General features: G+C 40.5%; 2 protein-coding genes across 3 annotated transcripts in view; both read right to left on the bottom strand.

Annotated features, from left to right (window-relative positions):
- Nucleotides 1–431: 431 nt before the first annotated feature.
- si:dkey-43p13.5 (visual system homeobox 2) lies at nucleotides 432–2,863 on the bottom strand. Its single transcript, XM_053493377.1, has 3 exons — nucleotides 2,362–2,863; nucleotides 1,738–1,895; nucleotides 432–1,003 (listed from the first exon to the last, which is right to left on the bottom strand). The coding sequence occupies exons 1-3, from the start codon at nucleotides 2,594–2,596 to the stop codon at nucleotides 647–649; spliced, it is 750 nt and encodes a 249-aa protein (XP_053349352.1). The 5' UTR covers nucleotides 2,597–2,863; the 3' UTR covers nucleotides 432–646.
- Nucleotides 2,864–14,220: 11,357 nt separating this feature from the next.
- ints1 (integrator complex subunit 1) overlaps nucleotides 14,221–17,339 on the bottom strand; it is a 35,515-nt gene continuing 32,396 nt past the window's right edge. Inside the window, exons 42-48 of one of the 2 annotated variants that reach the window (XM_053492664.1) lie at nucleotides 17,215–17,336; nucleotides 17,016–17,125; nucleotides 16,809–16,925; nucleotides 16,652–16,722; nucleotides 16,476–16,567; nucleotides 15,463–15,572; nucleotides 14,221–14,594 (exon numbers count right to left, since the gene is read on the bottom strand). In XM_053492664.1, coding sequence (XP_053348639.1) covers nucleotides 14,479–14,594; nucleotides 15,463–15,572; nucleotides 16,476–16,567; nucleotides 16,652–16,722; nucleotides 16,809–16,925; nucleotides 17,016–17,125; nucleotides 17,215–17,336 — 738 coding nt within the window. In that variant the 3' untranslated portion in view covers nucleotides 14,221–14,478. The remainder of the gene's footprint in view (nucleotides 14,595–15,462; nucleotides 15,573–16,475; nucleotides 16,568–16,651; nucleotides 16,723–16,808; nucleotides 16,926–17,015; nucleotides 17,126–17,214; nucleotides 17,337–17,339) is intronic. The other variant, XM_053492665.1, reaches the window with a different exon arrangement.

Here is a 17,339-nt window from a genome sequence, read left to right as displayed (position 1 = left end):
AGTCACCTAAACTAAACAAGTGCCTGTAATTATTTTTCGAAGATGTTAACTTTTTTGTACGGTATGAAAGGGGAAGGAGGAGAAAAGCATGACGTTTTACGAAAGTAATCTTCACGGAGCACCTCTGTCAGGAAAGGGCAGTCGTTTTTCACCCGTCCCCATTGTGTTCGCGACGAGCCTGTGGCAGCTTGCAGACATCCTGTGTCTCTCTGCAGTCAGTGAAACTGGATAGCTCAGTCAAGGCGCGTCCATTGACGAGATCGTCCTTCGTCTCCTTATCAGATAAGAGGCTTTTTTTGGTTGTTGTTTATTAGCTCTATATGTTTTGCCAAAAACAAATCCTATTTTGTCACCTATTCAGCCAAGAGAGACGTGACCATGATTAATATTACTATAATGTTTAATAACACAACCTGAGTATACTTTGCCCTCCAGTTTATTTTGAACTGAAGGTAAAATGACCAGCTGTTGGGAAAGCAATCTGAAATGATTACTATTACATAACAGAAACAGTTTAGTATTAATTAATACTTATACCTAAAACATCATCTCCACCTTGTGTAAGAATAAGTAGACAATAAATAACCCCACAGGAATTCAGATATTCCCACGTCTACCGCACCGGAGTTCAGAACCCATGCTTTTGTCATTCACTTTCAGACATCTGAGCTTTTAAGCACCACTTCCTCTCCCCCTTGGCTGCGGTGCTGTGGATCTCGGCCTCGTAATCCCTGGCTTTGGCCCTCAGTTTGGCGATGCTGCAGAAGCGGAACTCCTCGGGACTGGTCTCTCCCATCTCCCTGGCCCCCAGGTGCAGCCTGTGTCCAACGCCCCTCTCCTGTTCGCTGTCCCAGCAGGGGACCATGTCGACGTCCGACTCGGCGATCCTCCTGGGCGGCGCTGGCTGCCTAGACTCCGTGTCTTTTCGAGCACACAGGTCTCCGCTCTGGCCTTGAAGCTTCATCTGACGGCGCATCTTCGCCCTGCGGTTCTGGAACCAGACCTGCACCAGACAGAACCTTCAGCATTTCAGAATATTATTGATTCAAATTCGTTCACACGTGTATAAACGAAATAAATAAATAAATAAATAAATGATTGAGTGTCAGTATGTAGTGATAATCAGACTGTATTCTTTTAAACAAGCACTTAACAGTTTCGGAAGATGAATAAACAAACAAACAAACAAACAAACAAATAAATAAATATAACAGTTTATAATAAGTATTAAAACATAATTAAATAAAAATTAAAAAATTAATAAAATAAGAATAAATTAATACATAAATAAATAAATAAATAAATAAATGAAATTATAAATTATAAATAAATATAATTTCATTTTTAAAAAATCTTAAATAATTTATAAATAAATGACTTTTTCAAATCTAATCAGTGCTGACATCTGACATGTTTTTTTTTTTTTTATCTCTTACACTTTTTTTTTCCTTGTATTGTTCCATCTCAAGTATAGACAGAAGACTATTAAAAATTTATTCCCATCTTCAGTCCTAATAAGTCACTGGGCTGCATCTATAACTTTTCCTCAAAAGCTTTCAAACTTATTAGCTAATTACCAAGCACTTGATTTGCACGACAAGATAATATTAAATAAATGAAAAATAAAACATTTCAACGATGCATCAGTCATACAGTAGCTCGTCTCCATGACTGACATGGAGGACAACCAACATGCAGTTTCATCAGTAACACAAAGCCATACTGAGGAGGTTGTACCTGAACTCTAGCCTCGATTAAGTCCAGTCGGAGCGCCAGGGCCTCGCGCATGAACACATCAGGGTAGTGCGTGCTCTTGAAGGCCTTCTCCAGCTCTTCCAGCTGCCAGCTGCTGTAGTTGGCACGAGCGCGCCGCTGCTTGGCAGGCCGTGGCTCATCTGGAAGCATGTGGCCAATTAGGAGGATGCCAGCGGCTGACGGGGGGAACTAACAGCTCTGGATTGGCTAATTAGCGCTGCATTCATTAAGCTCTCTCTGGCGGAGCCGCGTAATTGATTGTTAGTTACAAGCTGTTAGCTGATCCTTTGTAAACATTCAAGTCCCATTAAATGCCAAGGATGGCTATTATCAGAAAATAGGCCATCATCCTCAAATTACCTCTCATACTGTGAATTACATGTACATTATTAAAAATATATTGCCTAAATAAACAACACAAGACAATCTATTTTTGCTGCTTCACTGGGCTAAAGAAAACAATACAGAAGGATGTGTGTGTGTGTTTGGTTGTGATAATTAAAAGACGTATCATTGCAATAATATTTTGGAATGTGGTACATTAATACGGTCTTAATAAACAAAATTTAAATTCGATTCCGGAGACAGCATTATAACGACTCTTACCAGTGTCGGTGGAAAGCCGGACCAAGGAAGATGCCTGCGAGGCCAGGAGCAGAGCCTGTTTACAAGGTTCAGGCTGTAGGTAGGTGCGGAGAAGCTCGTAGCTGAGCAGCGGAGCGGGAATGAGGAGCTGAGGATGGCCCAGCCTGCTGGGGAACGCAGGGAAGAACTGAGTCGCCGGGGAGTGCAGAACGCCAGGGTTGAGAGAAGAGAGGAGCTGCCCAGAGCTGAACATCATGGACCACTAGTGGAGATCCAGTGAACTCCTGGACAGCCAGAGGAGCCAGGTGGGTGTCTAGATAAGTGTGTTTAGGATGTTGTGATAATGAGTTTAGAAATGCTGGTCGTCCTGGAGGACGAATCTCACAGGCAAGAAAGAAAAACAATCATCATGAGATCCAGAGGGGGCTTCCAGTCGGACGGACGGAAGGATGATCTGTGCTCTCGTCCAAGGTAAAGAAACACCACCTGAGTTGGATGTTAACTACTTTTCATAGGTGCCCCACCTTCCCACCTGGTCACGTGACTCACCTGTGACCACTAATCCACCTTGAGCAGGGCTTGGTTTAAAGGAGAAAAAAAAACCTCCAGTCATTGAGACGGGAGTTCAGTCTATGCTTCATTTAAGACCAGATTCTGAGAACATCACTCTTCATCAGTGGTTCATCATGACACCTAATTCCTTCATGTGTAATAGAGAGGCCCGGCAATACTCCATTTGGAGAGGGCTTGTTTTTATTATCTAGTCTTTTACAGACAAGTTCAGGCACTTGGCAGCTTCTGGGGCGTCTGTTAATGTGACAAACCAGACAAAAGAGGGGGAAAGCCTAGATGGTGCTAAGTGAACTTTTAGACGGATAAAAAAAAACGTGAATCCAAACTTTTTTTTTTTTCCCGAGAGGAATCTGGGAACTGTTGAGCAAAATAAGGATTATACAGGAGAAAAAATATATAAACGTTTGCAAAAAATAATAAAAAAAATTTATTAACAATGAAAAGACTATATACTCTGGTTCTTCATATTGCCTTTTCTCACATATATTTTGAATCAGAAAGAAAAGAGTAGGGTTTGGCAGCTGAGAAGCTTTCAGTTCGGACCCAGAGCTTTAGATAAAATCTTCTGGAGAAGCACAAACAGCTTCTGTTTACACAGTAAACACATCATCCTAATTGGCCCACATAATTGACATTCATTTACTAGCCCATTTACGGCATATGGCTGTTTGCATCGCACTCATTTGCTCCTCTACGCAACTGGAAAAAAGGGGAAACTGGCCCTCGGGGAAGGTGTTGATGAGTTTCTATAGTCGGATGTGACTCGAAAAAAAAAATGAAATTTACAAAACCGACTGAAATGCAAGTTTCGTCAGAGTGGCTGGGAATCCTGTCGCTAAACTTCGATCCAGGAACCGTCCGAGCAGGCGATCTTAATCCCATCCTATACTTGTGCTCCAGAAGAAACCATTTTTGCAGACGTGCAAAGGAATTTCAACACCCTTATTCAAAATCAAGACGAGTAACGTAACGTGAGCACATTCTTTACTTACTTGACTTCGACTTCACATCTTTTCCCATATAATAGGATTTCAGGTCAATGATTCTCTAAGAAAGACAGAAATTTCTCAAATGCTATGTCAAGTTAAATGCAAAATGTACCTGAAACTAAAAATCTACGCTGCTGTATTATCAAGTCAAAGTGGACCTGGTTTATTGTACCTTCTTAAATAATGTAGTATGAGACGGTACCAAGACTGTGCATTAGAGATAAGTGATATTATATAGCTTCTCATCGTACGAAGGGCGTTCAAGTCAAAGCAGGACTTTTGATTGTGCAGAATGACCGCAGCCTGGATCGTAAAACGTTTGCATCGTTCAAATGTTTTACTGCAGCTAAGAGTCACATATAACCATTCTGTGCTTAAAGTCTTCTGTAAATGTCATTTGGTTTTATGCCTAATGTCAGCCTCCCAGCTACATTATTATCAGTTAGATAATTAATAATTATTATATCCCTACTAATAAACCAGAAAATAACTGTTGTGTTTATTGGCAATGAGTTCCAGGTAGCTTGCAATATAACTAGTTATGCAATATGAATGTTTAAAAAATATAGTTGTTTTATGCATATAAAAACAAGACATTTTGTACTCTGGGAAAATATTTGAAAATCGGACAACCCTAATAAACACTTTTTAGAAACTTACATTGATGCTAATAACTAGCAGCATTATCAAATAGATCAACTTCACAATATACACTGCACAGAAAAAAAAGTTATCGTCTGAAAGTTTGTGAACACCAGTCAGCATGTCTTCAGACTGTGGGAGGAGGACATGCAAACTCCATGCACACAGAGCCAAGGCGGGAATTGAACCCGGACCCTGGAGGTGCAAGGCGACAGCGCTAACCACGTCTTTGCTAATTTCCGTTTTGTAGTTTTTTAGTTTTGTAATCTTCAGCATTAATCTTATTATTATTATTATTATTAAATTGTTAATCAATAAGATTTACATTTATTTTCCATAGTTTATCTACAACTAAGCTCACACCTAAAAACTTCAAAAATTAACTCATGTCTTTTAATAAGATCTCGAAAACAATCAAGTGGCTTGTAAAAACAGGAGGCCTGCTCAGATATCCGAGTCAACGTCAAGCTGTTATTCGAAGGATTTGGAATGGCAATCCGTTCGACACAGCTGCGCGGCGGGTGCTGATGGACAGGCGATGAGTGCGCTGTGATTGCTTGTTGGGGAACCAAACACAGGTGTGTCAATTAATCCACTGAAAATGTATTACCTCACAGACACCTCTGCAGAGCGCGGCCGGCTGATCAGATCAGAGCTGGGAGAATACGCCGAGCTGTCAACGGCCTCAGCGCTAACTGCTTTGGGCTTTGATCAGAGCACAGCTGGTCAGAACAAACCAAAGTCACCGGGCCACAAACAGCAACCAGGGCGAGACATCTCTCCACACCTGGCCGGATGCCGAATGTTCTCTCCGCGCTGTCCATGCTAGTGCTAACAGCTGGAATGTAATAACGCTTGCTGAGATGGAACGTTCAGTACCGAGGGATGGCATGACGATTCTTTGATCGAATGATTAACACGTGAACGTGTCAGGGGACGGTGATCTCTACAACGTTTTTTTTAATCTGTCTGTCTCTCTCCTTCTCTCTGTATGTAAATATATAGAGTATAATTCACTGATGACATTAAAGCTGATTAGATTATTTTGAATCTTTTAACTATTTCCCATCAACGAAATTGCGTAGCTAATCAGGAAGCCTAGAATTTAGTAAAAGCGTTTAAATAAACAATGTGTGTGTGACAGAGGGATTAAATGTGGGTTAGTTCTCTGATCACAAGGTAAACAGTGGGATTTCAAGAATCCTTTGATCTAATGTTTGTTTTCCTGCTCTTAACCTCAACACCCATTGAAGTGTGAGTGAAAACCAGGTTCGAGCATTACTAATGGAACCCATTTCCCAACAATGGAAAGCAGTTCAGTTAGGACTCTGAAGGTCTTCCTTTAACACACAGAGTACAATTTCGAAATTCGAATCCAGAGTGGAGCTTAATTAAGAACAATTTTTGTATCAAAGACTTGTCAAAAGACATCCGAGTAGCACCTCGTCGCTCTACAAGTGACAACTTCACCTCTCGGCCCCTTGTGCGAACTGCTTTGGGTTTCGGCCGATATCAATTCCGCTCAGCCTCGCAGACTAATCTTGCTTGTTTTGAATACAAAAATCACAATTAAAGCGAATCATCAAACTATAAGATGGTAAATAGCGCTCGTAAACGGTTCAGCAACAGCAAACCGCGGCGCGCTATTTGTCATGCTCTTCCATTCATTGCACCATTAACCGAACCCGAATGAGCTCGCGGCTGCATCGTAGTGTGGCACGGATTCTCTTGATTGATCTATTTGTGAAGCCGGATCGTAATTTAGACGGGCTAATTGCTTTCTGCGGCGCTAGGAAATGATTCATGCATTATCGCCCGCCTGTTTCGTGCAGGCTTTACACAGCAGGCCCGAGCTGCAATACGGAAAGGAAGGAATCCTCCCCGAAAGACGGACGAGCCGAGGAAGCCTGCTCTCCTCCGTGAGGAGCGCAAAAACAAAATTATTCCTTCTTTTTCTTTTTCATTTATCACCAACCGTTCTGCTGAATCTGATCCGATTAAGTGCTTCATCACAATCTTCACATTCTTGTAGCCGTGCTCTCGTAGGGGTTAGGAAGATATCGGATTCCAGGCTAGATGTGCCAGCACAGGATAAGGATGACACAGGGTTTTAGCAATGCATAATACCATTAATACTCATCCTCATGAGTGACATTTAAGCAAACAGTACACCTGCACAGGCAGAAGACGACACGATGTTTAGTTTGAGTCATGGGAAAGCATGTTTTAAAGAAGTGAAAGCTCAGATAATAATCTTAAGTTTTTAAGTGACGTGAGAAAGTGTGATTTATTCCTGGTTCCGGCTCCTGATGTGAGCTGTGAATATTAGTCACATGACTGTTTTGGATCGAGCTAACTTCCTTGGGTTACACCAAAGAAGTCTGAAATCATGGTACCGTACACGTCCAACTGATTTTTAATTACCTCCAGACTTCAAGCAAAACTAAACTGTGAAACACAATGTTCCCATTCTGATGGTATTCATCAGATTCCCTGCGTCTTCACTCTCTCTCTCCCTCCCTCTCTGGTAATTGTATCTCTTTATAGGCAGCATGGCTGATTGCTTTAGTCCCGAATCATTGGCGCTGGACTAAACCAAAGAGCCCAGGCTGCTTTTTCATGTCAAAACCTTCAAGGAGAGAAAGCATTTGCGATCCGACGGCAATCACACTTCACACTTCAAAGCACCAGAGGGAAGAAGGGAAGAGGCAGTCGGCGTTCTCCTTTTTCTATGCTATAGCCAGGCACCAGTCATGCGTTAAGGAAGAGGAGATGATCTAAGGTGAAGGTGCTATTGAGGAGAAGACAGAGCCGACAGGTGTGCGCCGGGCAGGTAGCAGCACATCACGGACCGTCCCGAATTGAAGGTGAAGAAGATACACGAAGGTTAGACCTTTCATCAATTAAAAGAAAAGGATCTTAAACGGATTTTCGACTTTGATCAGATCCGCAGCTTTTTCAGGTTCAGACACAGGACACTACTTGGAAGGTTATTGATAATAGACAGGTTATTGAGTTAAAAAGGGGAGGAAACAGGGACAGGTTTTAGGATGTAACGCCCTTATCCAGAGCAACTTACATTTTTTTTTATCTTATTATACATCTGAGCAGTTGAGGGTTAAGGGCCTTGCTCAAGGGCCCAACTGGGGCAAATTAGTGGTTGTGCGGTTTAAACCTGGGACCTTCCGAAGTCCAATGCCCTAACCACTGAGATACATTACACCATTACACTACAGTGCAAACCTTAAATAAATAAATATGGTTGCGGAATTTGACTGTCATATCCTGGCTGATTAATTGCATATTAAAAACTATAAAGGAATTCCACGAATTGCTTTTATTTAAGGGTCTATACATAAATGCATATACATACATGTCATTCCCAATCCTAGAAATCAGGTATTACCCAAAAATAAAGCTGAAATTCCAAACAAACTGAAGGCTCAATTACCCTTGTGCCCAAGCCTCTTCTTCATGGCACACCAACATCTAAGCAGCTGCTTTTACTGAGTAACCACAGATCTGTTGGGGGGGAATAAAAAACGCAGCGTGTCAGTGAATCATCACAAGACCTCAGTAACACCTCCCCGCCCTGACAGAAGTGTCACTCAGCTCCGTTCCGCCCCAGTGCCAGCCAGCCTGTGGAGAAAATGAACCCGGGCAAGAAAAGCCATCTGGGCCAAGCTGCTGAAACCAAGCTGCTAAAAGCTGTAAAAAGAAAAAGAAGAAAAAGAAAAAAAACAACACTTGCTCCATCACAGGTGCAATTAATGCAGATCAAGCACTTCATCTGTTCGAGAAGCCATTATCTCTGAAGGAATTAGAAATATGAGTACTTGCAAAGAGACACTCGGATAGTCTGGTACAAATTATAATTAAAATTTCCGTGCAAATAAGAAAGTAAGAAATCTATTCTCACAACACACACACACACACACACACACTACACAGCGTATGCTACTAATTTTGGCAAAAAGAAGCAAGGAGAGGTGTTGTAGAACTGTGTAGTGTTCCCACTCGTGACATCAGCGCCTAATTTTCCATCATATTTAAACTTCTTTGTCTTTTGCTGTAATTTTTACGTACGACTCCAGATTCCACGGCTCGCTTCTGACCTGGGGTTACAATTCATGTAGAGTTTTTTCCTTGTTCTCCTTCTGTTTTTTTTTTTTGTTTTTGTTTTTACCCATAATAAAGTTTTTCATGGTATGTAGTACCATGGTATTTTCAACAGTACTATGGTGCTTATTATAGTTAATATCCTGTACTGTAGAACATGGTTGTCCATGCTTCGGTCCAACCGTACATGTACCATAGAAGGGTACATGCTCCTCTGAGGGGTATTGAAAAGTTTCGAGATTTGTGTGCCACGGGTCCGGTCACACTTTCGCCATACATCGAATGTTAAAAAATACAATGAGCTTTTGCAATTGGTCAAAGCTGTAGACCTGCCTTGCCTTTTTTAGTTGAGTAGATGATGGAAGAGCTGGATACCCCAGTCCAACGCAATGTGACACCCATGCATTCTCAAACTTCACATAGAGCAGCAATCTGGCATAGCTGCTGGCACCTAATGGCATGTTTTTGTAGGATGCAAGAAACCGATAAAGAACCACTGTGAAGACTGTTGCTTGATGTTCCTTCCCCTACTGTGGTCAGCAGTCTGGGGACGAACTTGGTAGCAACACAACACATGCTCAACACACTTGAAGATCACCTGGACTGTTCTGTATGACACACTGACAATGGCAGCAATGTTGTGGATTGTTCTCCACTGATCATCATGCTGCAGAGGTTGCCCAATGGTTTCAACATTTTCACTGGTTGAGTTCATTGAAGGTCTTTCTGATCTCTTCGCCAAATCATCTCGTGTTTTTGTGGTGGATTTGCCCAGTTTCACACAGAATTTTATGTTCGCTCTTTGTTCTAACTTGCTTTCCATGATGAAATAGCAGATGTGATAATGCTCGTGGTCAGATTAGCACAAGTTGCACAGTTCCCAATGTCAACATACGTATCTTTTGGCACACTGACTTATGAACGTCGGTGCTCCCTGTGACTGTGCGAGCAGCCCTGTGGTGTTGACATGCTACAAAACTAGTCTTGAAACTTTTTGATACCACCTCGTACAATGTTTATGGGCCATAATGTTAATATTCATATACAGCAAAAAACATACCACATTAGATACCTGCTAGCCACTGTGGTTGCCAATAAGTACCAGGGTATTTACCAAAGTTTTGTGGTACCCACCTTAGTGCCATAGAACCTACCCTGGTACTACAGTATATAAAGTCCTATGGTGCCTATGGTAATGTCTGGAATACCATTATGGTTTATTGTGGTACTGTATGTACTATAGTTTATTATAGTAACCTGTAGTACATGCCATAGTATATTTTCTCACGGATGGGTTTCTTGCAACCTACAAAAACATGCCATTAGGTGCCAGCAGCTATGCGTTGGACTGGGGTGTCATACAGACTGCTTTTACATTTACATTTAGGCATTTGGCTGACGCTCTTATCCAGAGCGACTTTTATTTTTATCTCATTACACATCTGAGCAGTTGAGGGTTAAGGGCCGTGCTCAAGGGCCCAACAGTGGCAACTTGGTGGTTGTGGGGTTTGAACCTGGGATCTTTCGAACCATAGTCCAATGCCTTAACCACTGGGCTACTCCTGGCCCCACATCCAGAGTTCCTGGTTGTAGGTTCCAGGTCCACAATTGCTTTATTTCTGCCCAGCTCTCAAATGTTATAGGATTTACTAACCTTACAAAGAACCACGAGCATAGTTTGATAAACCCCAATGGACACCTCAAATTCACAAGTCACAAACACACACATGCTTATACGACCGCTCGTGACCTTAAAATCTAAATTATCAATAGAAATAAAAATAAATTAGGAAATGGAATAAAGAATAAAATATAAAAACTTTCTTTCTAGAAGAGAGAAAAGCCTACCTTTGGGCTTAACTGGAACAGAGGTGGACGGTTACTAAAAACTTTTACTCCACTACATCCTACAACAAATATCTGTATTTTCTACTTCGCTACATTTGTGCCTGGTGTCGCGTTACATAACAACTGCGGTGTGAAGCATTGGAAGAAGTACTACTGAGGAAGCCACTGTGAGCTAATTAAAGGTCACTATTTTTGTATACTTAAATACAATTTAAGGTAAGACATTTTTGGACTACAATTGTAAAGGGAGGACTTCTACTTTTACTTGAATAATATTCTCCCCAGGGTATATCTGCCTTTACTCAAGCACAGGATTTGTGTACTTTACCCACTTCTGAGACTACATCCACCTTTGTCCATCCCCCAGACCTCCTTGCTCAACATCAGTGTCAGATTTCACTGACACTCTTGTAGCTGAGCAAACACAAATCCCCACAAACAGGCTCCGAAATCTAGTGGAAAGCTTTACAGAAGTGGAGAACTTATTATAAGAGCAAAAAGGGGAACAATTCTAGAATAGGATGTTTAACATGGACAAATGGACACTATGCATGATGGTGATCAATTCATGACCATAGAATTTCTTACTCATAAAAATACTGCACTGTAAAAAAAAAAAAAAAAAAAGTTTATATAAATTATGACTTGATTTGTTTTGGATGAAAATCTCAAAAAGGCGTATACAATGTTATACGCATGAAAACTTTTGCATTTTCTTTACCGAGTGCTGAAAGTATGCATGATTCATTTCTGACGCTTTGGTTTCCTTACTCATTCATAACAAGAGAACATGTGCAAGACGGTGGAGGCGTGCGGAGCTCAGCAAAGGAGAAGGCTCAGCTTTCATCACTATCCTCGGTTGCTGGTATGGTACGGGCTTGTCACACACTCTTCCATCCCCTTGGCATGTCAGAGCGCCCCATTGTAAACAAACACCGCCTCAGCCACTCAAGCTTCCTGCTAAAAAGCCCCTATAAGGATCTCTCACTTACAGAAGGGAGCATATCTATGTCTATATATATATATATATATATATAGCACGCTGACATCCTCAGTTACTCAGTTAGATGCAAAGCAAGATAGTTTAAGCCGTAATTTGTCATAACTGAGATGATTGTCATACAGCTCATGAAATACACAATCTCAGAAAATTTGAACATTACATGCAATCAATAAAACAAGGATTGTACATATTACATATTGGCCCATGTCCAGGTGTGGTGGCTCTTGATGCACTGATTCCAGCCTCAGTCCACTCCTTGTGAAAGTCCCTAAAACTTTTGAATGGCCTTTTTCTGAAAATCCTCTCCAGGCTACGGTTATCCCTGCTGCTTAGGCTGCTACTTTTTATTCCCTTCCACATAACTTTCTATTTATGTGCTTTGATACAGCACTTTGGGAACATCCAACTTGCAATTACCTTTTAAGGCTTTGCCTCCTTATGGGGGATGTCAGTGACGTTTTTTCAGGTGTCTTTGCAGGTGTTATGGCTTAATTAGTTGATTAGAGTGGGACACTTTGAGCCCAGAATACTGAACCTTTTTACAATATTTAAATTTTCTAAGATTGTGGATTTGGGGTTTTCATGAGCTGTAAGCCCTAATCATCTCAATTATGACAAATCACGGCTTGAACTATCTTGCTTTGCATGTAATGAGTCTATCTCATATATTAGTTTCACCTTTTAAGTTGCATTACTGAAATAAATGAACTTTTGCACAATATTTAAAGTTTTGGAGTTTCACCTGTATACAGTGGCATGCAAAAGTATTCGGCCCCCTTGAGCTTTTCCACATTTTGTCACATTACAGCCACAAAAAAGAAAAAAACATTTTATTGGAATTTCATGTGAAAGACCAATACAAAGTGGTGTACACGTGAAAAGTGGAACGAAAATCATACATGATTCCAAACATTTTTTTTACAAATAAATAACTGAAAAGTGGGGGGTGTGCATAATTATTCAGCCCCCTGAGTCAATTACAGCTGCCAGTCTTTTAGGGTATGTCTCTACCAGCTTTGCACATCTAGAGACTGAAATCCTTGCCCATTCCTCTTTGCAAAACAGCTCCAGCTCAGTCAGATTAGATGGACAGCGTTTGTGAGCAGCAGTTTTCAGATCTTGCCACAGATTCTCCATTGGATTTAGATCTGGACTTTGACTGGGCCATTCTAACACATGGATATGTTTTGTTTTAAACCATTCCATTGTTGCCCTGGCTTTATGTTTAGGGTCGTTGTCCTGCTGAAAGGTGAACCTCCGCCCCAGTCTCAAGAGGTTTTCTTCCAAGATTGCCCTGTATTTGGCTCCATCCATCTTCTCATCAACTCTGACCAGCTTCCCTGTCCCTGCTGAAGAGAAGCGCCCCCAGAGCATGATGCTGCCACCACCATATTGGACAGTGGGGATGGTGTGTTCAGAGTAATGTGCAGTGTTAGTTTTCCACCACACATAGCGTTTTGCATTTTGGCCCAAAAGTTCCATTTTGGTCTCATCTGACCAGAGCACCTTCTTCCACATGTTTGCTGTGTCCCCCACATGGCTTGTGACAAACTGCAAACAGGACTTCTTATGGTTTTCTGTTAACAATGGCTTTCTTCTTGCCACTCTTCATAAAGGCCAACTTTGTGCAGTGCACGACTAATAGTTGTTCTATGGACAGATCTCCCCCCCCCCCGAGCTGTAGATCTCTGCAGCTCGTCCAGAGTCACCATGAGCTTCTTGGTTGCATTTCTGATCAGCGCTCTCCTTGTTCGGCCTGTGAGTTTAGGTGGACGGCCTTGTCTTGGTAGGTTCACAGTTGTGCCATACTCCTTCCATTTCTGAATGATCGCTTGAACAGTGCTCCGTGGGATGTTCAAGGCTTTGGAAATCTTTTTGTAGCCTAAGCCTGCTAAGTTCTCACTACCTTTATTCCTGACCAGTCTGGTGTGTTCTTTGGACTTCATGGTGTTGTTGCTCCCAATATTCTCTTAGACAACCTCTGAGGCCGTCACAGAGCAGCTGTATTTGTACCGACATTAGATTATACACAGGTGCACTCAATTTAGTCATTAGCACTCATCAGGCAATGTCTATGGGCAACTGACTGCACCAAAGAGGGCTGAATAATTACGCACACCCCTTTGCAGTTATTTATTTGTAAAAAATGTTTGGAATCATGTATGATTTTCATTCCACTTCTCAAGTGTACACCACTTTGTATTGGCCTTTCACGTGGAATTCCAATGAAATTGATTCATGTTTGGGGCTGTAATGTGACAAAATGTGAAAGAGTTCAAGGGGGCCGAATACTTTTGCAAGCCACTATGTGTATATATATGTATATACAGAGAGAATGTATAACCAATTACAGACATGGTTCATATAGCTGCGCAGAACCTGAGCTCACCAGCATGATCTTCATCCAGTTCCCTTCAGACAGACAAAGAGGTTTTTCAGATGAAGTGACACCAGTCGAAAACAACTCACACTTTCATGGCAAATTGGCTTCCATTAGAGCAGTGTAGCATAGCAGAAATTTCGTCAGGGACGAAAATACGGGGAGAGCCAAGAATACTTAGCGTGACTCATTTGTAAGCATTCAAAAGGAGCTCTTTGCCCTTTTCCGCTGTTCCATAAACAATAGACTGAAATAAACTGTGATCCCAAAAAAACCCCCAGAAATGCTAAAAAAAAATAAAAATCTCCATGCCATGTCTGCAGACAAGTAGAACTGTTTTTTTTGTTGTTGTTGTTTATTATTCAAAGTACTCTACAGAGAAATGCTGACAGCAAAGAAATCATGAAAGCAACAAACTTCATAATTTTTTATAATATATAATGGAATGAAATGTTCAAATACACTGGTTTAAAAAAAAAAAAAAAAAAAGATGACTTAGCATGGCCTTCATAATTAAGGCAACTAAAATCCCATAACTCTCTTAGACTCTAATGTGTTCAGTGTAATAAAGAAAAGCTGGTTGTCTATGTTGTAGCTTCCATGTGCAGAACTTTCATGGACTCGGCGATCACGGAGCTGGTGTCTATCTGGCTGTAGATCCCCACTGTGAAGGCCTTATGGAGCAGAATGTCAGCGTGCTCTACAGAGGGGAAAAAAACAACAGCACATGAGAAAACCAGAGGTTTAGTTATGATGATTTTGAAACAACATGGAGTTTTTATTCATATGAACTCCAAACGAGAAAGCAGGGAGACTTTTTTACACATATGTACACTACCTCTCAAAAGTTTAAGATCACTTAGAAATTTCGAAGTTTTTTGTGAATTAATCTAGAATAGAAAATGTAGCATAAAAACAAAACATGCTGATATTGTCAGAGATAGAAATAATGATTTTGATGGAAATGATGAATGTTTTCCTTAAACTTTGCATTCATCAAAAACACCTTTTGCAGACATTCTAGCTTTCAAGTATTCAAGATAATCTGATATGATTTAGTTAAAGAAAATTAATTTGTGTTTTATGTATGACTATTATTAAGTCAGCAAAAAAAAAAATGTAATAAATAAATAAATTATATATATATATATATATATATATATATATATATATATATATATATATATATATATATATTTTTTTTTTTTTTTTTTTTTTCCCAATGTCCAATGTCCAGTACCATGGAAAAGCCACAGTCCAGTCCTCAGCTGGACTGTGGCTGAATTTGCAGGATATTCAGAAAAAAACTAAGCAACTAATTAAGGTATAAAACTGCACAGATTGTACCCGAGACTATATTTTAAGCAAAGGCTCATCACACCAATTATTGACTTTGTTTCAGTAATTACTATTTACTGCTTTTTTAATAGTATTTATTTGAACGTAGAAACTTTTTAAGACATCCTCGCTCTACAGCAGTTATTTCTATGTGCCTGACTTTTGCACAACCCTGAACATATGAGGGGAAAAAAAGGTTTTCTGAGAGAAACATGTTTTGAGTGTATTACCTTGGCAGAGAAGCACATACTCTGGAAGGTTCCTCAGGGCTGTTTGGATAACGTCAAAGTTCCCACTGCCCATGCAGTACATGAATGTGGGCAGGAAGTCTGATGCCAGACTGCGTGAAACCATGGAACAAAATACAGATTAAGATTTTTAGAGATTAGTTTGATGTTTTTGTTGTTGTTGCAACAGAGAGAGTCACAGTGTATGATGGGACAGTTATGTAAACGTTGGACGGTGAAAGGTGCTAGATTTAACAAGTTAACACAGGTCTCAGCGCTCCCGTGAAGTGTGACCGTTCATGACAATGATTTCTTGGCTGATCTCTTTACGTGGCTGATCTTTTCATACATTGAACTTCCTCTGTGTTGTTCCTTTTCTAAACACGTCGTTTTAGTGTCTAATCTAATCAACTCATTTGAACCCCGGTTAATACTTTTATTTATCAATTTTTATCAGGAAAAAGCAAGGAATATGTTCAATTTACTAGATTTACACTTATATTTACACACAACTTTATTAAAAAAAACAACAAAAAACAAAACCATTTAACAGATTTAATGGAAAAGAGGTTCATAAAACTATTCTCTACTGATTTAATTTTACATGGCGAGGATGGATTATGTAATTATGACAGACACTGTATATCTCTGTGACTGTATATCAGGTGCAGCCAAGGTAATATATTGTGCCAACAATGTAACAAAAAATATACACAAGTTTTAAAAAGATTTCCCAAATGAGCAAAGTTTATCTAGATTTTAGGTCAGACGGAACGTATTTACCCCAGCGAGAGCAACACGATCTAATGGCTAATATTTTACCTACTGAACAAATTATCATAAGTTTACATGGTCACATGATGCGTATTTTTTTCCCTATTGGGCCATTATTCGGATTATTATTGTAATATTAGGGTTCACGTAAATGCACTCAGTGAGCCAAATAATCGGCCTGAGACTATCACGACACCAAACCATCAATCACTGACTACATTTGCGACAAAAAGAAATTTCACCTGGGATTGTTCTGAATGCAGCGCAGCGCCAGACTGAAGGCCATGTTGCGACAGAGTTCCTCAGACGAGCTCATCAACCTCTGCAGGTCGTTCTGGAACAACACGGTACATTAAGCAGCTGGAAATTTACACATATCGGACGTTCTTTACTGACGGACTTTGTTAAGCAGGCTTACGATAAAATACTGGATTATTTCCGGATTTCTCTTCGACTTCTCGTCCACCTCCATCAAAACATCCAACACATCTGGTAAAAGTGGCAAATCGTTTATTATCACATGATTTAGTTTTTCAAGTCAAAGTAATAAACAAAACATTAAATTTTATGTTTACCTTCAATTGCTTCCCCTCCAGAAATCTTCTTCAGGTACTTGGTCATATCTGCTGAGCTGAGCGCCGTGGAGGACGAGATACTGACCAGAGGCAGGGAGCCAGAGGACGAGTCCTCAGCTAGGAGCAAGAGAGGAATATTAAACAGAAGCTAGTGATGGTCACTTGGTTTTTTGTTATGTTTTAAAATGACAGAATGATAGAAGTTACCATCTTTATCCTCTGCGGTGACGTCTGAGGAGCCCGTCTTCACAGGCAGAGTCAAACCGGCGAGCAGGGACTTCAGCTGCACCAGGTCAGGGTTCTCCGAGGCAAGACCCCTATAATAAAAAGAGAGATTTTGTCACAAACTAAACAATATGTATTTTTTTTTAATAAACAATTTAATAAACAAACATGCATATCTTACTGTAGAATATCCGAGTGCTTCTGAAGATAAGGCACGGCAGCTGCTGCGTCGTGAGTGATGTACTTCTGAATGAACTGCACGAACTTGTTGATGATCGGCGTGCGGGATAATCTTCGGAAGTTCTG

Source organism: Clarias gariepinus, chromosome 3, assembly GCF_024256425.1.
Source record: "Clarias gariepinus isolate MV-2021 ecotype Netherlands chromosome 3, CGAR_prim_01v2, whole genome shotgun sequence".
Classification (NCBI taxonomy): Eukaryota; Metazoa; Chordata; class Actinopteri; order Siluriformes; family Clariidae; genus Clarias; species Clarias gariepinus.
This window is presented reverse-complemented; position numbering and strand designations above follow the sequence as displayed.